At 44.2% G+C, this 23,087-nt stretch overlaps 1 protein-coding gene across 1 annotated transcript in view; it reads left to right on the forward strand.

Moving 5' to 3' along the window:
• The window catches only part of LOC143774866 (adhesion G protein-coupled receptor E3-like), a 123,845-nt gene that overhangs the window by 66,252 nt on the left and 34,506 nt on the right, over window positions 1–23,087 (forward strand). The window contains exons 7-10 of the mRNA XM_077262636.1: window positions 8,222–8,344; window positions 10,499–10,569; window positions 11,384–11,464; window positions 13,099–13,288. Coding sequence (XP_077118751.1) covers window positions 8,222–8,344; window positions 10,499–10,569; window positions 11,384–11,464; window positions 13,099–13,288 — 465 coding nt within the window. The remainder of the gene's footprint in view (window positions 1–8,221; window positions 8,345–10,498; window positions 10,570–11,383; window positions 11,465–13,098; window positions 13,289–23,087) is intronic.

A 23,087-nucleotide genomic window follows, 5' to 3' on the forward strand; every position in this document is an offset into this window, starting at 1 on the left:
TGAGCAGCGTGAGGGAGAAGAAGAGTTTGAGAGGGAACTGAGAGAACTGTGAGCTGTTCTTCCTGCAAGGAAGAGTCGTTGGCTGCAAGAAAGACTACACAGCTTGAGACGAACTGCGATTGTTAATTAGACTTTCCCGGTTACAGCGAAGGGTGGCTGTTCTGCGCTGGTTTGTGGAGCCACGAAGATACTGAAAAGGGGACTTACAGTTTCCAGGAGCAAAGAGAAGACCACGCTTTACAGAGCCGACAGGAATCCGTGCGCACCACCGTTTTGGACTTCGGGGGGCCCCCCTGGGACTGGACCTGTGTCCCCAACATCACCGTGAGTCTGTTCCTGTCTGGTGTACCAGTTAGGGCCTAGTGCAGGCTTCAGTAGTTAGAGCACGGTAGCCGTGTGGCCTGCGTAGTAAAGGCCAGGGAGATTATATGCAGAGTAGCAACGATATACACTCACCGGCCACTTTATTAGGTACACCATGCTAGTAACGGGTTGGACCCCTTTTGCCTTCAGAACTGCCTCAATTCTTCGTGGCATAGATTCAACAAGGTGCTGGAAGCATTCCTCAGAGATTTTGGTCCATATTGACATGATGGCATCACACAGTTGCCGCAGATTTGTCGGCTGCACATCCCAAAGATGCTCCATACAAGGCAGGATGGATCCATGCTTTCATGTTGTTTACGCCAAATTCTGACCCTACCATCCGAATGTCGCAGCAGAAATCGAGACTCATCAGACCAAGCAACGTTTTTCCAATCTTCTACTGTCCAATTTCGAAGAGCTTGTGCAAATTGTAGCCTCAGTTTCCTGTTCTTAGCTGAAAGGAGTGGTACCCGGTGTGGTCTTCTGCTGCTGTAGCCCATCTGCCTCAAAGTTCGACGCACTGTGCGTTCAGAGATGCTCTTAGGCCTACCTTGGTTGTAACGGGTGGCGATTTGAATCACTGTTGCCTTTCTATCAGCTTGAACCAGTCTGCCCATTCTCCTCTGACCTCTGGCATCAACAAGGCATTTCCGCCCACAGAACTGCCGCTCACTGGATTTTTTTTCTTTTTCGGGCCATTCTCTGTAAACCCTAGAGATGGTTGTGCGTGAAAATCCCAGTAGATCAGCAGTTTCTGAAATACTCAGACCAGCCCTTCTGGCACCAACAACCATGCCACGTTCAAAGGCACTCAAATCACCTTTCTTCCCCATACTGATGCTCGGTTTGAACTGCAGGAGATTGTCTTGACCATGTCTACATGCCTAAATGCACTGAGTTGCCGCCATGTGATTGGCTGATTAGAAATTAAGTGTTAACAAGAAGTTGGACAGGTGTACCTAATAAAGTGGCCAGTGAGTGTATGTTTCATTGTGTAAAGTTGCTTGTGAGATAGATTCTGAGTTTGCAATTGCTTAAGCACTGTGCTATTTTACAGACAAATTGACTCATGTACATTATCTTTTGTTATTGTAAACCCCTGTTTGCACCTTCCTTGTCCTTTCCATTTCCTGTTTCCCAATAAATCTATCCCTTGTTGTTTGCATCTCGTCTTGTGTACAGTAGTCTTCCTGCACCGTTGTGGCCCCCCCGGCCATCGCTTCAGCAGCATGTGACCCAGCCTGTATAAATTCCGGATCATGAGTGCCACTGCCATTATGCTCTCATTAGTATAAGGATAGGATGTAGCGGGAGTCAGGGACAGATAGTGACTGCGTTGTCTTAAAAAAAACACTGTGTGTACTCTGCAACCCATATATGTGGCAATACTGTGCTAGTACTGTGCTAAAAGCCACTGTGTGTGCTCTGCCAACCTGTCTTTGAGAGTACTGTGCTAAAATCCTCTGTGTGTGTACTCTGCACCCTCTGCTTGTGGGATTATTGCCCTTTTGGCCGCTGTGGGTACTTGGCACCCCCTGCCTGTGGGATTACTGCCCTTTAAGCTGCTGTGTGTACACTGTAAACCCGTCTGTAAGAGTACTGTGCTAAAATCCGCAGTGTGTACTCTCCATCCCCCTGCCTGTGGTAGTATTATTAATATTTATTATTATTTATTTATATAGCACCATTGATTCCATGGTGCTGTACATGAGAAGGGGTTACATACAAACTACAGATATCACTTACAGTAAGCAAACTAACAATAGCAGACTGATACAGAGGGGCGAGGACCCTGCCCTTGCAGGCTTACATTCTACAAGATTATGGGGAAGGAGACAATAGGTTGAGGGTTGCAGCAGCTCCGGCGTTGGTGAGGCGGTAGCACCGGTAGCGGTGATGAGGCAGGGGGTCAGTGCAGGCTGTAGGCTTTCCTGAAGAGATGGGTTTTCAGGTTCCGTCTGAAGGATCCAAATGTCGTTGATAGTCGGACGTGTTGGGGCGAAGAATTCCAGAGGATGGGGGATATTCAGGAGAAGTCTTGGAGGCAGTTGGGTGAAGAGCGAATAAGTGTGGACTAGAGAAGGAGGTCTTGGGAGGACCGAAGATTGCGTGAGGGAAGATATCGGGAGATTATTTCAGAGATATATGGAGGAGACAGGTTATGGATGGCTTTGTAGGTCAGTAGTAGTAATTTGAACTGGATACACTGAGGGAATGGGAGCCAGTGAAGAGATTTGCAGAGGGGAGGAAGCGGAGGAGTAGCGAAGAGAGAGATGAATTAGTCGGGCAGCAGAGTTAAGGATGGACTGGAGAGGTGCAAGGGTGTTAGCAGGGAAGCCACAGAAAAGGATATTGCAGTAGTCGAGGTGGGAGATGATCAGGGCATGCATAAGCATTTTAGTAGATTGACGGTTCAGGAAAGGACGGATTCTGGAGGTATTTTTGAGCTGGAGGCGACAGGAGGTGGAAACAGCTTGGATGTGCGGTTTGAAGGACAGGGCAGAGTCAAGGGTTACTCCGAGGCAGCGGACTTCCGGTACGGGTAGTACAGTCCTTTAAGCTGCTGTGTGGACAAATAAATATACCGCATCAGCCATCTTGTTGCCATTTGTAGGGCAAAAAAATTTTTTTCAGGACCACTGGGTGTTTTCTAGTAGTGTGGCAAATACATCATTTGCATCAGCGGTCTTATTGCCATTTGTAGGCCAAAAAAAATAATTTGAGGACCACTGTGTCTTTTCTAGTAGTGTGGAAATAAATAATTTGCATCAGCCATTGCATTGTCATTTGCCGGCCAAATAAATAACTTTTTCTGGACTGGTATGTGTTTTTAGTAGTCTGTGAAATAAATAATTGTCAGCAGCCTTCTAGTTGCCATTTCTAGTCCAAAGAAGTACATTTTCAGGACTACTGTGTGTTTTCTTGTAATTTAGCAAATAAATATATCGCATCAGCCTTCTAGTTGCCATTTGTAAGCCAAATGCCTGTGGAAGTACTGTCTTTTAGGCCACTGTGGGTACTCTGGACCCCCGTCCTATAGGATTACTTTAAGCCGCTGTGTGTGTTCTGCAAACCTGTCTGTGAGAGTACTGTGGTAAAATCTGCAGTGCGTACTGTTGTCCCAGCTGCCTTGAGATCATTAACAAGTTCCCACCATGTAGCTTTAGGATAATCTCTTACCTTTCTCATGATCAAGGAAACCCCACGAGGTGAGATTTTGCATGGTACTGAAGATCGATGTCGATTGACAGGCACTTTGTATTTCTTCCATTTTATTACTATTGCACCAACAGTTGTCTCCTTCTCATCCAGCGTCTTACTTATGGTTTTGTAGCCCATTACAGCTTTGTGCAGGTCTGTGATCTTGTCCCTAACATTCTTATAAAGCTCTTTGGTCTTGCCCATGTTGTAGAGGTTAGAGTCTGACTGATTAATTGAGTCTGTAGACAGGAGTCTTTTATAAAGGTGACTATGTAAGACAGCTGTCTTTAATGCAGGTAACAAGTTGATTAGGAGCAAGAACTCTTAATGGTTGGTAGGGGATCAAATACTTATTTCTCACTGCAAAAAGCAAATCTATATAATTTAGACAGTGTGATTTTCTGGATTTTATTTTTGATATGCTATCTCTCAATGTTGAAAATTAACCTACCCTTAACATTATAGACTGTTCATGTCTTTGTCAGTGGGCAAACTTACAAAATCAGCAAGAAATCAAACAATAATTTCCTTCACTGTATGAATAGCAGCGTAGATTTTAATGAGCACATTTCCTATCCATGTGTTATGGACTGACCTGAGTTGGAGTAGTGGTATTGCAACCACTAGGAGCAGCACCAGAAGGCAGCATAGTCACGAATAGCCAGGAGCCTGTAAACAGGAGCAGCAGTATTGTTAAAGGAGCAGCAGCAGGTTGCCTAGTCAGAAATAACCAGAAGTCGGAACATGGTAGCAGCAGTACAATCTTGAGAACAAGCATCAGGTGACTAAAGGCTGGGAGCTCAATAATCTCACAAGGAAGGAAGTGAAGTGCCATGCCAGGTTTAAGTAGAGTGTTCAATCGAACTCAGAGTGGAGACAATCAGGAACAACACAGGTACTAGTATCTGGGTTAGCAAGGAACTGTCCAGCGAGCTGAATAGATTAGAGGGAACAGCTGCTGCCTGGTGCACAAGAGCTGCTGGGTTCAAGTCCTGACACAATGACAAACAAGAATAGAACATGGACATGCAACACGCACACCTGAATAAGGCCTAAGTGAGCTGTCCAGTTAGAAGCAACTATCTGCTGTCAGAAGAATACGTGAAAACTTCTAGATTGGTTGTGGTTCAAACTGCTTAGACCTCCACCAATAGGAGCACTTTTATTGTTGTTAGGCTTCTTTCACACTTTCACACTTCCGTCGGTACGGGGTCGTCACGAAATGTTGGCGCGACGTACACCGCCTGACGTTGTGCAAATTTTGCACAACGTGGGCAGTGGATGCCGTTTTTCAACGCATCCGCTGCCCATTCAAAAGTCCCGGGGAGGAGGGAGCAGAATTCCGGCATGCGCGGTAGGAAATGCAGGACCCAACGTACGAAAAAACGTTCCCTTGAACGTTTTTTCATGACGACGGTCCGCCAAAACACGATGCATGCAGTGCACAACAGACGCGACGTATGGCCATACGTCGCGATCCGTCGGCAATACAAGTATATGGGAAAAAATGCATCCTGCGGGCACATTTGCAGGATGTTTTTTTCCCAAAACGACGCATTGCGATGGAGGCCAAATGACGGAAGTGTGAAAAAAGCCTTAGAATGGAGAGATTGCACATTCTCAACCATCACTCAACTTATTTTCTTTGTGCATTCTTCAGCACTGCATTGGGCTTGCTACAATAACTACATAAGAAATTAATGGAGTAGCAGTTGAGCATATGCATTTCTGCTCTATTCTCATGCAGATAAGGTTCACTTTGTCAACTCTAATTAAATAGATGAAAAAAAGCTGACTACAATAATTTAAAGAATACCAAAACAAGGTGAGGAAAGTAACAATCCATGAAAACAACATGAGTTTCAATAGTAAATTAGAAAATCTTATTAGCAATTCCAATAAGGATGACAATTTTTTGGCTAATCACTAGAGATTGGAAAAGCCAATTTCAAGCTTTTTATTTCCAGTACAGCCTTAGTAATGTAAATGACCTCAAAATATATGGCTATTGGCAACAAGGCAGCTGGTGGTAAAAAAAAAAAACAGCCTGTTTGATAACACACTGCTCTGACAGATTTTTCATGTTTCTTTCAAATGTAAAAAAAAAATGGTCCAAAAATTATCCCTTTTCAAGATCAGGTGAATTGTTATGCTACTGCTTGTAAGTCCAAGAAAATAACTGAAATGTTCTGCACAGGGACCTACCAATGGAAATCATCAGCCCAGTCCTGTGGTCCAGGCCAAACATGGTTGAACCATTTATTTCACATATGATGAACACAGGGCAGTAGTTCTGATGATGATCATCTGTAAACTGCCTCACTAATTTTGCTGCTTACTGTGGCTAAAATGCTGCCCAGACCACAGGAAATGTTGAACCAGCCTTTGATTACAGGTTTGTTTACCCTTTCCAACCCAGTCAGGTAGAGATAAAGAAACATGTTCCTACTGTAGTCATTGGCGGGGGTCCAGTCCTGCATAAGAATGTAGCATGGTGTTGGATCAAGATCTGCCCGAACATGAAGATGCGAGTATGACCTTTCCTTGTTGCTGTGGTGCATCATCGCAACTCCAAACATTTGATGTTTATCATGCATATACTCTTGTGGCCAGTACTCAGCAGGGGCTCAATTCTGTGTAAAAAGATGAACTGGACCGGGGTACCTCTCTTCCACCGGTTCCGGAACTGTCAGGACTGTCACCATTGTTGCATGTGGGAGAGCTTTCTGGCCCGGACCGACCTTTGCACTTGTCAGCAGGGGGCATATCAGGGATAAAAAGGGCTGCACGTGAGAAAAAGGCAGGAATTCTGGTGGGAAGACAGAGTGCGCAGCAGGGTGAGGTGTAGGCCTGGATAGCGGAGCATCTCGTAAGAGTAGGCCCACCTAGCACTACCCCTGTAATTGTGTCCACTGCTCACGGACATCAGACAGCTACTTGTCTGACGTCCTCCATTCCGGGAGCTGACTCACACGTGAGACCAGTGACTGCTGCATGCCTGCGGCCTAGCCTTGGACCGGTGACTGAGCCAGAGCATACCGACTCCTCCCCAGCCTACACCTCAGAGCAGAGCCTCGCTCCAGTGATACCCATATAGAACTGAGACCAGTATGAGGAAACCGCGGGTACGGGAACCCGTTTAGTACAGCAAAGACTCTCCATCTGCACCAAGGAACTGGACCTCTGTCTATCCAGGACGACCCCGAGACATCACGTGCCATTTTGTCGGTGCCATCATTGGAGACCGAGACGCTGCAATCAAGAAGCCGACAGACTGATAAGTTGTACTCTTCTTTTCCCCTTTTTAACATTCGCTTAACACCTGTTTACCCTGTTCTCCCCTCCAGTTCCCAAATCGTTATATCCTTTGCCTCCCAAACCCACTTTCTCCCTGTGTGGAGTTCACATCTGTTAATAAATTTGTTAACTCTTGATCTGCCTCCTGTCCATGTCGAAATCCCGATCTCTGCAAGTCTACACCTGCACAATGGCCTATCAAGTAAATTGACAGCAGTCAATGCCCATAAAAATCTAATTTAACCAAAAAATGAGGATGATGAAAAAGAAAATCATAGAGCCATGGATTTTTTTTAAATTTAAGTCATTAGTCCTGTGCAAGTCCCCAATTGTGCTCCCTGAGGAAGGTACCATTACCGAAACACGCGTTGGGGTGGGCGGGGGACCCCTGGAGATTGTTCCATCAGCTACAAGGTATTATTTGTACATTGTGATGTAATTATTTTTGATCGCGGCAATGTTTTGTTTGTCCTGTACTCTTGCCACATGGCAAAATATATCTACTTACTGAGGGCTCACTATATTGTTTAAACATTTGTATACCTTGTATCCAAGGGGACACCCCATCGTGGGCAATTTATTGATGTTGGCTACATCTTGTGCCATTTTTTAGCCCTATGTATCTGTCTGTCTGTATACATTTTTTATAAATAGTTAATAAAGGTGTTGATGATGTTTTGGATTTATGACTGCTTGGTTCTTCTTAATTCATTTATGCAGTGTTTGCAGTTGTCCTAATTATATCCACTCAAGGGTTGAGGGTTAATATAATTAATATAGTGGAATTTAATGATTTAGTTGTCCCCACCACCTATAATGTTCATCGGAATATGTTTATAACGTGACATTTGCAAAGTTTCCCCAATCATACACGTGGGTGTGTTTTGGGGTGGTATTCAGGTATCGGGAAGAAGCGCGTGGCTGGGGTGAAATGTCTATTGTTCCTGTCCATGTATCCAGACATTCCAGGCTGCCATCTTTGCTGATTTTAACTTCACGGAACAAAATACTGAGTGCCGCCATTACTTCTGTTTTTCAAGAACTTGGCTATAAACAGTCCGGAGTCCTGGAACTGGTGTAACAGTTGAACCGGTGTCTTTCTAACTGATTTTCTAACTTTATTTTAAAAAAAATTTGAACAAACAAACTAAGGACGTCCGCCGTTCAAGGAGCATGTGTTACTTTGCCATAATGTTTCTGGCATTGTCGCTATGTTGCCCAGTTGTGGTTAATTGTGAGTCATCCAGTGTGAAATGTAAAAACAAATGTAAATTGATGTTAGTTTGTCATCAACTTTTCAATCACTTCCAGAGCAAAATATCCACGTATGACCCTGCCTTGTTATCTCCTTCCACAGATATAAATGAATGCAAGAATTCCCCAGGAATCTGTGGATCTAACTTTATCTGCCGCAACACACACGGTTCATATAACTGTATGTGTGATGATGGATTCACAAATGTTTCCAATAAATGTGTAGGTGAGTACAACCTTACATTCCTTGTTTTCCTCTTTTATATCTGCCAGCCAAAATCATTATTGATTCATTGTATCTCATTTACACTTTTTATTTATGTTGATTGGATGACAGTGACTTTATCCTATGTCAAGCACGGATGTTGTGGTCTGTGCTTTCTCATTGATGTTGATCAAAAATAGAATTTTGGGTTCTTTTTTGTCTTTGGATCCACCTCATCATAATAATATCCTGCCAAATTGCCACTGAGGGCTACTTAGTGCAAGTCCCACACAGGTCGCTTGTTCAAAAACATTTTGGCAACTTTTTTTGCAGCTTGTTACTTTAGAAGTGCAATTTGACTTTATAAAAAGCCAAATCGCAGACAGGTCAGTGAGTTTTTGACCCTACAGATTTTTGCTGCATCAAAAACGCAGCGTCTTGCAGAACCAGCAAAGTGGATGGGATTAATAGAAATCTCCTGCCCACTGTGTTTTTATTTTACCCTTTTTTACTCTATTAAACTGACCTGTGGTGCGGGTTTCAAGTCTGAAACATGACAGTTTTATGTGTGGATGAAATATTGATCAAAACTGAAAGCATAATTGTTGTTTTAATTTTTATTTAATAAATCAATAGTACATGTGAAAAAGCAACTTTGTAATATATCTCATCAGGGAAGTCTGCTTCTATCTCTGACAAAATTGATTGGTGATTATTAAAATTCTCAATTCTGAGGCAAAATCTGTATTCAGTGAAGAATTGTATCTAATGGCGGTGCGAACATGTCAGGTTTTTCACATCCACGTGACATGTACCTGTGCCTGGGAAAAAATGATACAGTTCGCACTGATCCCAGGCGTTGGCTGCTGAAGGCAGCACTCATCATTGTCGCTTGGTCTCCCTGAGATCAGAGCAACCAAGCGACAATGATGGGAGTTGTTTTCAGCACCCGCTGTGTACATCATGTGTAAAATTAAGAATTAATAGGAAAAAAATGACATGGGACACGCATCGGTGCCTGGGAAAAAGTGGTACAGTTTGAGCTGATCCCAGGCACCGGCTGCTGAAGATCAGAGTGACCAAGCAACAATGATGGGAGTTGTATTCAGCACCCACTTTGTAAATCTTGTGTAAAATTAAGAATTGAATGAAAAATAATCTTCTTGTTGGACAGGTGAGGAATATGGCTCTTTACTCTTTTCTTTTTGTCTGTAATAAAAGGGAAAAAGAGGGTTGGGGAGTATTTATTTCAAATAATGGATTTTATTCAGGTTGTGTGTTTATTTCCAAACTTTTACTATAGGCTTAGTAATGGGGGCATTTTATAGACGCCTCTCTATCACTTACCCCTGGGCTTGATGTCACCTGACAGTACAAAGTTGATATCAACCCCAACCCTATTACCCCACTTGCCACCGCCACATGGCAAGTGGGAAGAGCAAGGCTAAGAGCCAGATGGATGCCCCATTCCTGAGGCAGCTGAGGGTTAATGTTCTTAGCCTGGGAGGGGGGCAATATCTCTGGCCCCTTCCCAGACTATTAATATTATCTCAAAGCTGTCTGCTTTTCTGGTTATTAATTATAGGGGGACCCTATGTCATTTTTTCTGGAGTCTCCTGTAAACTCATCAGTAAAAGCTAAGTAAACAGCTGTGAGCTGTTATTAACCTTTTGGGATATTGTCCCTTTTGCCAGATTAGTAACATCAGCCCCAGCGATCAGCTTTCCCTCTGCTGGTTATGAAAATTACGCGGAAGCCCACACCTTTTTTTAATTTAATTCTTTATTTTACACACAACGTACACATCGGGTGCTGAATACAACCCCCATCATTATCGCTAAGAATTTTGATAATGACTGATTAATTTTTGGCAGTGAAAGAAGCTGATTTCTCTGATAAGATGTATTACAAAGTTTCTTATTATCAAGTGTATTATTGTTTTAGGAAATAAAAATTAAAATGATGGTTACTCTTTAAAACTTCTTCAAAAACTGTATTTGGTGGTTGCTGCGAGTTGTCTTTCTTTCTTTGAGTGTCCAGAATAATTATGTGCTGAATGTTTTCATTTTCTACATTTCCAGTGTTATGTTTGCATTGGTAAATTTATGGCTGTGATATTCACTGTAAGTGCCTGCTGGTAACTCGCTCTCCACTTTTTCTTTTTGGCAAAAAAAGTGAAGATTAAATGTGAATTTAGTAGTTCAGAATTGGAGAAAAGGGAGGACTGTGATAAGATGTCTCCACCAGTGAGTACTTACATCATAATGATATGTTGCTTTGTTTTAGCAGTTATTTGCCATGTTTGCAAGGTCCCAATGTAAAGCCTCATTCAGACATGATTTTTCACTTATGTAAAAAAAAATCCTTGCTGTTGTTCATCTATGTTTGGGATTTGATCTCCATCTGGGTTTCATTAGTGATTTTTTACTTATGGAAACAAATAAAATAACATACAAATCTACAAATATACCCTGTATGTATGTTGCCTGATGATATTTTATTTTCAGTTAATTAATAATTAAACAAGAATATTAGTATTTCTACACAAGTTAGAAAACGAGAGAGGTTGTTAGTGTATACTCACACGACGCTACCCCTGGAGTATGTTTTCTAGCACAGATTTGATCAACGCTTATTCATTGTGCGATCTGATTTTCTGGAATAAGGAGAAGATAGGTAAAAAAAAAAAAAGGTCTCTATCTTCTCCATTCTGTCAGCCCGTGAAAATCAAACAGCACTCAGATGTCATCCGAGTGCAGTCTGATGAGATCCATGGACTCATTGACTTGCATGGCTGTGTATGATCTGATCAGAGCCAACTGTGGTATGTTGTGATTTTTTTTTTCCTGGGACAGATTCGGTCCTAGAGAAAAATCAGACATGTACACGGCCCCATAGAATAACATTTGTCCGAGTGAGATCCGATGCACGAGCCCTTATTATGTACCAGATGCATTGTAAGAAAGAATTTACGGTATTACAAATCTTCTAAGTTCATGTAAACAAATATATTGTTTTTTGTGTGACGAATAATGGGCGATGTTTTATTCTTGTCTGTAGGACGCTGCCTGCTCAGTGCTGCTGACCACAATTCAGATTTTTAATACTTCCTGTCATTCAAAAAGCAATAAAACCATAGAGGTGAGCATGTCCGAAGAGATTATATCTCTATATAGAAGTACAGTACATACATTTAGATCTATATACTGTCTACATGCTATAGATGCAAAAATACAGAGCTTAAAAAATGCATTCATTACTGCCATGTATGGTCCATGTGATAGTACCATGCCTTACAATACAGTCTATAATGCTAAAACACTACTGTGAGCTTTCACGTAATGCTGCCATGAATTAGTTAAAGCAGTTTCCACTTTTCCGACAGCCCCTTCTCTATTACTATATTCCCCCATATAAAATAAAAACAGCCTGTACTCACATATGATGCAAGTGTCGTTCCCAGGGCTCTTGTGACATTATGTCACGTGAGCCCTGCAGCCAATCAGCGGTGATTATGTGCCGCTTCACTCCCTCTTCCTTCAGACGTAATGACCCTCTGGAGGAAGAACTGCTGCTTCTCTCACTTCCTCCAGATGTCAGTTTCGTCTGATGGAAGTGTGAGTGAAGCGGCCCATTAGTGGCTGTTGATTGGCAGCAGTACTCACATGACATAACAAGGTCACGTGACACCCGGGAGACCCAGCGACTAAATAGCTGGAATGGCACCAGCACCAGAGGGGGGGGAAATAGAAATTGAGAAGGAGTTGTCTTAGTACAATCCCTTTAAAGGGAGTCTGTCAGTAAGAACAACCCTCCTAAACCATATTAATGCACATGCAGGTTTTGACATTGAAACCAATAGACACCTTTATGTCTTCTATCTGTTGCTGTGTTCCTGAGAAATTAATGTTTTAAGTCATATGTAAATGAGGCTTTAAGTGCTCTGGGAATGACAGAGAACATCCCAAGACTCTGCATCTCTAGGTTGTTCCTCCCTTCCAGCACCAACTTCTTTAGCTTATTTGATACCTTACTGTCTGTGTGATGTCAAGCATCAGGGAAGGAAATCAGACTGAGCTATCAATCAAGCTAAAGATGCTGGTGCTGGGCAGGGAAAAATCTCCAAAGGCAGATGATGGTTAAGTGCTCTGTGATGCCCAGAGCTCTTAATGCCTTATTTTCATGTAAATTAAATGCTAATTTCTTGGGAATGCAGCAACAGATAAAAGATATATAGGTGTCCATGGATTTAAAATTCAAACACCTGCATGCCATTGTATACGGTTTGTGATGATTGATCTTACTGACATGTTCCCTTTAAAGGATGACAGTTTTCTTACATAAAGAGATTGTCTAATATGTGAATATTGTTCAGACAAGCAGCAATAGCTCTAAAACTGTGAAATAATACTTACTCAAACTTCGTTCCAGCACTACACCCCACTGCTTTCCTCCGATATGCTGTTTACATTGACTGCAGATGTCACAGTCTTCTTCTTAATCCACATGATGCCTGCTGCCAATCACTGGTCCCGGGCCACATACCACTGCAGCTAATGATTGGTTGCAGATGTAACATGTGGGCTCTGATATCTGCAGTCAATGCAAACATTTTATCTACAGAGTGCAGCACTGGAATAGGACGTGAATTAGTGTCTGCGTCTGTAGGAATCATTTCACATATCTTAAACAACCTCTTTAAATGTAAGAAGCAGGGAGGCAAGGGACCAAAAACCCTTTATTTCTGCACACTACCACTACGCTATTCTCTCTAGGAAGCCAAAAGTCAACTTAAAATAGACACAATAAACCTCAATGACATACTCAACAAGCACAGAAACTCCACCGATGACGGCACAGATGCTGGTGAACTCACTACAGACATCCTAAGAAATGTGGAGAGCTTAGTGCTGAAGTCTTTTGTGGATGCACCAAGGACCCAAACCATCAACACAACCCAGCTAGGTGAGTAGATGTGTAACCCCCCTAATGAATATTAAAAAAAAATACGGTACTGTCACATAAAAATATAAATATATATCATAGCACTATATATTTCTGCAGTCATTCCTCTTCTCTCCAAACACCATATTCTTATCTCCGCTGTCCAATTTTTACAGATCAAAATCAGCTATATAATTTAAGGGGTTATTCATCCCTAATTTTAAAAAAATGTGGATCGCCCCCGTAGGGCAGTGGGGTACTCGGTACCGGGTCCTGCAGTTCACAGGGGGAAGTCACGGTGGCTGCGACCCGGTCCGTGGCCCTGGGACGTCCATGTAAAAGGGAAAGGTCTTTAAGGGGAATGTTTGTGACACCACCTGTGGTATTCGGTCAGGGTGACCGACGCTGCTTTAAGGGGTCCGCTGTGGTGATGTTATGGCAGCTAGATGGTATACCTTCCAACAGGTGAAATATGTCCCCAGGGCTTCACAGTATGTAGATGGTAGAATGGTGAGAGGTGCAATGAAGAATGAGGACACAAGGTTGCAGTCTCTTTACCTTTACTGAAGGCTTCAGTGTCCACAGTCCAGGACACCAGATCACAGGGCAGGCAGAGACCGGACGGTTTGGAGGCAAGTCCAGAGTTCCCTTATCCAGGTGGAAATCAGTAGTCTTCCCTTGCGCTGCGGTGGTGTAGTCCCTTACTGCCTATGGCTTCACATAAGGTCCTCAAAGATGTGGTGTTTCATTCTCTCTGTCCCCCATATAGGATAGGACAATACCCGTATGACTGGTGACTTGAGCCTGTTTACAGGGTCTCTTAGATAACCCGGCTCTGTAGGTGTCACCGTGCCTCCTAGGTGTAGGTGCCGACAGGTAACCTTCAATTAGCTGTCCTGCCGGTCTCTGAAATAAGGCGTAGAGGTCCTTGCTCCCTCGGTATTCCGGCTACTGGGATGTTGCGCCTCAGAAGGAGACAGCTTGAGTGGGGCTGGTCCCCTTCTGGTATCCTCTCCTTTGCTTCGACTTCCTTCACGCTCGCTGCAATACAATTTTGCCTTTCAATGTCTCTTTCTAGGAGCTGCAGCTCTGAGGGCATGCACAGCTCCTTTAACCTTAAATCCTTCTCAGACTCTGATCTGGAACTCACTAACTTTCCCTGCAGACTACCAGTTATATATACTGTATATATGGGGAGTGACCTAATATATAGGGTCAGGAGCTCCCCCTGGTGGGCTGGAGTGTGAAATGTGTTGCATGTTTGTGATACCTGGATGCAGTTATCCTTCTTTGCCTCCAAATGTAGCATCACTCTTCCCGAGAGGACAGCAATATCACTGCGACGACCAGGACCCTGGGGCGCCGCAAATGCACACAGAATCGTCTAAAGCAAAACAATATAAAACATAATATATTTACTCAACCAATCCTCGCTATTCCTGTTTAGCTCCTGTTCTTCCTGTGTCCATATTTCTTATTCCAGTATCAGACTGGGGCATTGACCAGTTACTGGTTGGGGTCCCATATCCGTCCCAGGCAGCACTGAAACAGGAGCAGTGAGAATCCATATGTCAAGAATGATTCACTTTATTATATCAGGGCATTATGAATTATTTCTACAAAGGGTTATTGGGTGGACAACCCCTACAAGGAGTTTATAGTCTTTAAAGGGAACCAAAATATATGTCAAGTATTTTTACATGAGACACAAATTCAACTTGCACAAGTCGGCTCCATGCACAATGGTGTTGCGTTACACAAACAGTCATTGCCTGCAACTTCCAAGGTTTGAGATAAGTCCAATCCTTGTAGGTTTTTTCTCCTTTATATGCTGTGTCCCTTTGTGTCATGTGGCATCTAAGTAGTTAAGCTTTGGAGGCCCTTATCTAAACGATGATCACTTGGTGCCTGTTATGACCCCAATGGCAGAGGGTCTCAGGAATAATGCTAAGTCTGTAAATACAGAAAACCAGCTCATAGGGCAGTGGTAACTGGGCTGACCATATAACTAATCCTAGCACCACAAATACCAGCAGCCGGGGAACGTTCCTACGTTGATCCTAGACGTCTCGCGCCAGCCGGAGAGCTAACTACCCCTAGAAGGGAAAAGAAAGACCTTTCTTGCCTCCAGAGGAAATACCCCAAAAAGTTGGATAGAAGCCCCCCACAAATAATAACGGTGAGGTAAGAGGAAAAGACAAACATAAGAATGAGCTAGGTATTTAGCAAAGAGAGGCCCACTAGCTAATAGCAGAATATAGAAAGATAACTTATATGGTCAGCAAAAAATCCTATCAAAAATATCCACACTGGAAATTCAAGAACCCCCGAACCGTCTAACGGCCCGGGGGGAGAACACCAGCCCCCTAGAGCTTCCAGCAAGGACAGGAATCACATTTAGTACAAGCTGGACAAAAATGATAGCAAAAAAATAACCCAAAAAACAAAGAAGCAAGACTTAGCTTAATTTAACACGAACCAGGACCAGCAAACAGGAGCGAACAGAATGTGTCTGATAACACTGATGCCAGGCACTGGTCTAAGGTTCCAGGAGGTTTATATAGCAACACCCCTGAAGTAACGACCCAGCTGGGTGCAAACAGAGGGAAGGAAATCCCAGAGTCATATCACTAGTAACCACTAGAGGGAGCCAAAAAAGTCTAATTCACAACAGTACCCCCCCCTTAAGGAGGGGTCACCGAACCCTCACCAAGACCACCAGGGCGATCAGGATGAGCAGCGTGAAAGGCACGAACTAAATCGGCCGCATGCACATCAGAGGCAACCACCCAGGAATTATCCTCCTGACCATAACCCTTCCACTTGACCAAATACTGAAGCCTCCGCCTGGAGAGACGAGAATCCAAGATCTTCTCCACCACGTACTCCAACTCGCCCTCAACCAACACCGGAGCAGGAGGCTCAGCAGAAGGAACCACAGGCACAACGTAGCGTCGTAACAAAGACCTATGGAACACGTTGTGAATGGCAAACGAAACCGGAAGATCCAAGCGAAAGGACACTGGATTAAGGATTTCCAATATCTTTTAAGGACCGATGAAGCGAGGCTTAAATTTAGGAGAGGAGACCTTCATAGGAACAAATCGAGAAGACAGCCACACCAAATCCCCAACACGAAGTCGGGGACGCACACCGCGGCGGCGGTTGGCAAAACGCTGAGCCTTCTCCTGTGACAATTTTAAGTTGTCCACCACATGATTCCAGATCTGCTGCAACCTATCCACCACAGAATCTACTCCAGGACAGTCAGAAGGCTCCACATGTCCCGAGGAAAAACGAGGATGGAAACCAGAGTTGCAGAAAAATGGCGAAACCAAAGTAGCGGAACTAGCCCGATTATTTAGGGCAAACTCAGCCAACGACAAGAAGGTCACCCAATCATCCTGATCTGCCGAAACAAAACACCTCAAGTAAGCTTCCAGAGTCTGATTAGTTCGCTCAGTTTGTCCATTAGTCTGAGGATGAAAGGCAGACGAGAACGATAAATCAATGCCCATCCTAGCACAAAAGGATCGCCAGAACCTGGAAACAAACTGGGATCCTCTGTCAGATACAATATTCTCAGGAATGCCGTGTAAATGAACCACATTCTGAAGGAACACAGGAACCAGATCGGAAGAGGAAGGCAGCTTAGGCAAAGGCACCAAATGGACCATTTTTGAAAAGCGATCACATACCACCCAGATGACAGACATACCCCGAGACACCGGGAGATCAGAAATGAAATCCATGGAAATATGTGTCCAAGGCCTCTTCGGGACAGGCAAGGGCAAGAGCAACCCGCTGGCACGGGAACAGCAAGGCTTAGCTCGAGCACAAGTCCCACAGGACTGCACAAATGACCGTACATCCCGTGACAAGGAAGGCCACCAAAATGACCTAGCCACCAGATCTCTGGTGCCAAAAATTCCCGGATGACCTGCCAACACCGAGGAATGAACCTCGGAAATGACTCTGCTCGTCCACTTATCAGGAACAAACAGTCTGTCAGGTGGACAAGAGTCAGGTCTACCAGCTTGAAATCTCTGCAACACATGTCGCAAATCAGGAGAAATGGCTGACAAAATAACTCCTTCTTTAAGAATACCAACAGATTCTGTGACTCCAGGAGAGTCAGGCACAAAGCTCCTTGAAAGAGCATCAGCTTTCACATTCTTTGAACCTGGTAAATATGAGACCACAAAGTCAAAACGGGAGAAAAACAATGACCAGCGGGCCTGTCTAGGATTCAAGCGTTTAGCAGACTCGAGATACATCAAATTTTTGTGATCAGTCAGGACCACCACACGATGCTTAGCACCCTCGAGCCAATGACGCCACTCCTCAAATGCCCACTTCATGGCCAGTAATTCCCGATTGCCCACATCATAATTCCGCTCAGCAGGCGAAAACTTCCTAGAGAAGAAAGCACATGGTCTCATTACTGAGCAACCAGGGCCTCTCTGTGACAAAACGGCCCCTGCCCCAATCTCAGAAGCATCCACCTCGACCTGAAAGGGAAGTGAGACATCAGGCTGGCACAAAACAGGCGCCGAAGTAAACCGGCGCTTCAACTCCTGGAACGCCTCCACGGCTGCAGGAGCCCAGTTAGCAACATCAGAACCTTTCTTGGTCATATCCGTCAAAGGTTTAACAACGCTAGAAAAATTAGCGATAAAACGACGGTAGAAGTTAGCAAAACCCAAGAACTTCTGAAGACTCTTAACTGACGTGGGTTGAGTCCACTCATGAATAGCTCGGACCTTGACTGGGTCCATCTCCACAGCAGAAGGGGAAAAAATAAACCCCAAAAAGGGAACTTTCTGTACTCCAAAGAGACACTTTGAGCCTTTAACAAACAAGGCATTCTCACGCAAAACCTGAAACACCATCCTGACCTGCTCCACATGTGAGTCCCAATCTTCAGAGAAAACCAGAATATCGTCCAGATAAACAATCATAAATTTATCCAGATACTTCCGGAAAATATCATGCATAAAGGACTGAAATACTGAGGGAGCATTAGAAAGCCCAAAAGGCATCACCAAGTACTCAAAATGACCTTCGGGCGTATTAAATGCAGTCTTCCATTCATCACCTTGCTTAATGCGCACAAGGTTGTACGCACCACGAAGATCTATCTTGGTGAACCACTTGGCACCCTTAATCCGGGCAAACAAGTCCGACAAAAGAGGCAAAGGATACTGAAATTTTACAGTGATTTTATTCAGTAGCCGATAGTCAATACAAGGTCTCAAAGATCCGTCCTTCTTGGCCACAAAAAAGAATCCCGCACCAAGAGGGGAAGAGGATGGACGGATATGCCCTTTCTCCAGAGACTCCTTGATATATGAACGCATTGCGGCATGCTCAGGTACTGACAGATTAAATAATCTTCCCTTAGGAAATTTACTACCTGGAATCAAATCTATGGCGCAGTCACAGTCCCTATGAGGAGGCAGAGCACTGGATCTGGACTCACTGAATACATCCTGATAATCAGACAAATACTCAGGAACTTCCGAAGGAGTAGAGGATGCAATAGACACCGGCGGGGAATCAGCATGAATTCCCTGACAGCCCCAACTTGACACAGTAATTGCCTTCCAATCCAGGACTGGATTGTGGGTCTGTAACCATGGCAGACCCAAAACGACCAAATCATGCATTTTATGCAGAACAAGAAAACGAATCACCTCCCGATGTTCAGGAGTCATGCACATGGTCACCTGCGTCCAAAACTGCGGTTTATTTTCCGCCAATGGCGTAGCATCAATACCTCTAAGAGGAATAGGATTTACTAACGGTTCAAGAACAAAACCACAGCGCTTGGCAAATGACAGATCCATAAGACTCAGGGCGGCACCTGAATCCACAAACGCCATAACAGGGTAAGAAGACAAAGAGCAAATTAAAGTCACAGACAAAATAAATTTAGGTTGCAAATTACCAATGGCGACAGGACTAACAACCCTTGTTAGGCGTTTAGAGCATGCTGATATAACATGTGTAGAATCACCACAGTAAAAACACAACCCATTCTGACGTCTATGATTTTTCTGTTCATTTCTAGTCTGAATTCTATCACATTGCATTAAATCAGGTGTTTGTTCAGACAACACCACCAGAGGATTAGCGGTTTTGCGCTCCCGCAAACGCCGGTCAATTTGAATAGCAAGCGCCATAGAATCATTCAGACTTGTAGGAATGGGGAAACCCACCATCACATTCTTAATGGCTTCAGAAAGGCCATTTCTGAAATTTGCGGCCAGAGCACACTCATTCCACTGAGTAAGCACGGACCATTTCCGAAATTTTTGGCAATACACTTCAGCTTCATCCTGACCCTGAGAAATAGCCAGCAAGGCTTTTTCTGCCTGAATTTCAAGATTGGGTTCCTCGTAAAGCAATCCGAGCGCCAGAAAAAACGCATCAATATTCGCCAATGCCGGATCTCCTGGCGCTAGCGAGAAAGCCCAATCCTGAGGGTCACCCCGTAAAAAAGAAATAACAATTTTAACTTGCTGAGCTGAATCTCCAGATGAACGGGGTCTCAGAGAAAGAAACAATTTACAATTATTCTTGAAATTCCTAAACCTAAATCGGTCTCCAGAAAACAATTCCGGAATAGGTATTTTAGGTTCAGACATAGGACTACTGGTAACAAAATCTTGTATACCCTGCACACGAGCTGCCAGCTGGTTAACACTTGTAATCAAGGTCTTCACATTCATGTCTGCAGCAAGCACACCCCACTCAAAGGTAAAGGGGAGGAAGAAAAGGAAAGAAAAAAAAAAAAACTCAGAATTTCCTTTCTTATTATCCCACTTCTGCAATGCTTTAAACATTCAATGTCGGCCTGGCATACTGCTATGACCCCAATGGCAGAGGGTCTCAGGAATAATGCTAAGTCTGTAAATACAGAAAACCAGCTCATAGGGCAGTGGTAACTGGGCTGACCATATAACTAATCCTAGCACCACAAATACCAGCAGCCGGGGAACGTTCCTACGTTGATCCTAGACGTCTCGCGCCAGCCGGAGAGCTAACTACCCCTAGAAGGGAAAAGAAAGACCTTTCTTGCCTCCAGAGGAAATACCCCAAAAAGTTGGATAGAAGCCCCCCACAAATAATAACGGTGAGGTAAGAGGAAAAGACAAACATAAGAATGAGCTAGGTATTTAGCAAAGAGAGGCCCACTAGCTAATAGCAGAATATAGAAAGATAACTTATATGGTCAGCAAAAAATCCTATCAAAAATATCCACACTGGAAATTCAAGAACCCCCGAACCGTCTAACGGCCCGGGGGGAGAACACCAGCCCCCTAGAGCTTCCAGCAAGGACAGGAATCACATTTAGTACAAGCTGGACAAAAATGATAGCAAAAAAATAACCCAAAAAACAAAGAAGCAAGACTTAGCTTAATTTAACACGAACCAGGACCAGCAAACAGGAGCGAACAGAATGTGTCTGATAACACCGATGCCAGGCACTGGACTAAGGTTCCAGGAGGTTTATATAGCAACACCCCTGAAGTAACGACCCAGCTGGGTGCAGACAGAGGGAAGGAAATCCCAGAGTCATATCACTAGTAACCACTAGAGGGAGCCAAAAAAGTCTAATTCACAACAGTGCCAATGGATTCTTATTTCAGCCACTACTTAATAAAAGAATCCTGACAGGACACATGTAGAGTGTAGGATTAGAGAATTAGGGCAAGGAGGAGGGTCTGTTGAGGGAAACCTGCCTCCAAGATGGTGATGGCCAAACTACCTGCTCCTAGTGCTCCTAGTGCTATCCCAAACAGTTACACCAGCAGTGCTGTTCCCGGCTGTTTTTAGGTGTCGCACCTGAGAAGTAGTAAAAATCAAGAAAACTCGGGAGCTGTTTAAGTAAAATTCACATGGTGTAAGAATTCTTGGCAGTTACCTCTTCTGACAGAGCATAGGCTTTAATAATCAGTAGCAGAAAACAATGGATGGTGGTGTGGGTTCTACTCAAGCCTGGAGCTAGCTGATCCTTTGGTGTTTGGGCTGCACTCACTCCACTTTTTTTAATAATGTAGTATCCCAACATCTGCCAAACTGCTTACTTGCATTCACTATTAGGTTTACACCCCTGTGTAAGACAGAAATAAATTGCATGGTAGGATTATTACTTCTCAATGAGCTACTGTCTGTCATGGTCTGTATGGAAGTTTTTGTCTAGTGCTTCAGGGGTTAATGCTGTTGTCCTCTCTGGCGGTGGGAGGGCTTTAAATAGCCTCTTTTGGTCTCTGTTCTTTGTCAGTGATACTTTTGACCTAGGCTGAGTTCCTGATCTCCATGTATGTGAGGATACTGTCTGCCTGTGTGTGATTGCTTGTGTATGACCCGGTACGTTCCTGTTTCTGAATTTGCTACCCGATTCTGTACTTGCCTAGTCTCTCGGTTTTGACCTCTGCATGTCCCTGACCTTCCGTTTTGTGTTTCCCATCTGATACCACACTGCTATCTCCGGCTTTCTGACCCTGGATTGTTATTGACCACGTCTCTGTCTGTTTCCGCCTGTACTGTGTCGTCTCTCCCTGAGTTTCTCTGGTCCCCGGAGTCCGGAGCTTGTCTCCGCCCGACACTCCCCTTGCGGTCATACCTGAAGCACGCTTCTCCACCGCGGCTGTCCCATTCCTCTGGACTCTCTGGGCACCATGCGCTCAACTCAGGACACGTGAACTGACTCGGTAAGCAACGGCAGTGCGGTGTCCTTTACACTGTCCATCCTTGGACTGTACCTTTCTTTAAGATTATCGACTCTCACCTTCCAAAACCATCTATTTGGGTGTGTGCAAAGGAAAGGGATTTTCACAGCCTAATTAATTATGGTGGAGAACCAAATTGTGTAAAACAATGCAAAAAAATAGTTTATAGTATATGTATAAAACCAAATGTACCTTCTATGCATTCTGTGGTTTTACGTATCAGAACATAATATAAAAAATATGGTCCTTTGATGGTCTTAAAATTAGGTAAATACAATCTTAGATGAACACCAAAATATGACAAATTACACCATGTCATTATCAGTTTAACAAAAACTGTGCCAAAATTAAGAAAAAGTGCAAGAAAAATTAGGCACACTGATAGCTTTTGGAGCGCCCCCACACCGCCGCAGGGCCTAGGGGTACCCGGAGCCGGGCCTCTAGGTCTCAGTCCTGGGGTTGTCACGGTGGCTAGACCCGGTCCGTGGCCCTGTCTGTCAGTGGGGGACGTCCGGTGAAATAAGAGGTGTTGTAACGGTGCAGTTGTGGGGTGCAGGTCGCGATAAATAACGAGGACACCAGGTTACAGTCTCTTTACCTCTTTACTGAAGATCTCTGAGTCCTCAATCCAGAATACGGCTCACCAGGCTGCGCAAGTCCGGCCGGTCCAATGGCACTTCCAGAGTTCTCTTCACAGGAGGAAATCTGTGCCTTCCCCCTAGCGCTATGTGTTGTAGTCCTTCCCTGCTGTGCTTACGGAAAGTACCCCACAACTGTTGTGTCTGTTTCTGATGTTCCCTCACAACTCGATTAGATGATGTTCTGCTAATCCTCCGTCCCTCCCTGAGGTTCGGGTAGGAACGGCACCCGTTTGACGGGTAGGCCTGGAGTTCTTCCGGGACCCTAGAGACGCCCCTCTCCCACAATTGCCTCCCAAGACTTCATAGGTGATTTGAGTTAGACAGCCCGCCTGAGACTGACTGTCCTGCCGCTGTTTGGAGTATTGCTTGAAGCTGAATGTTATTCTACTCCCTCGGCGTTCCGGCCACCGGTAGTGCGCCTCAGTAGGATGTTGCTTCGGT

Source organism: Ranitomeya variabilis, chromosome 5 (assembly GCF_051348905.1).
Source record: "Ranitomeya variabilis isolate aRanVar5 chromosome 5, aRanVar5.hap1, whole genome shotgun sequence".
In the NCBI taxonomy this organism is placed as follows: Eukaryota; Metazoa; Chordata; class Amphibia; order Anura; family Dendrobatidae; genus Ranitomeya; species Ranitomeya variabilis.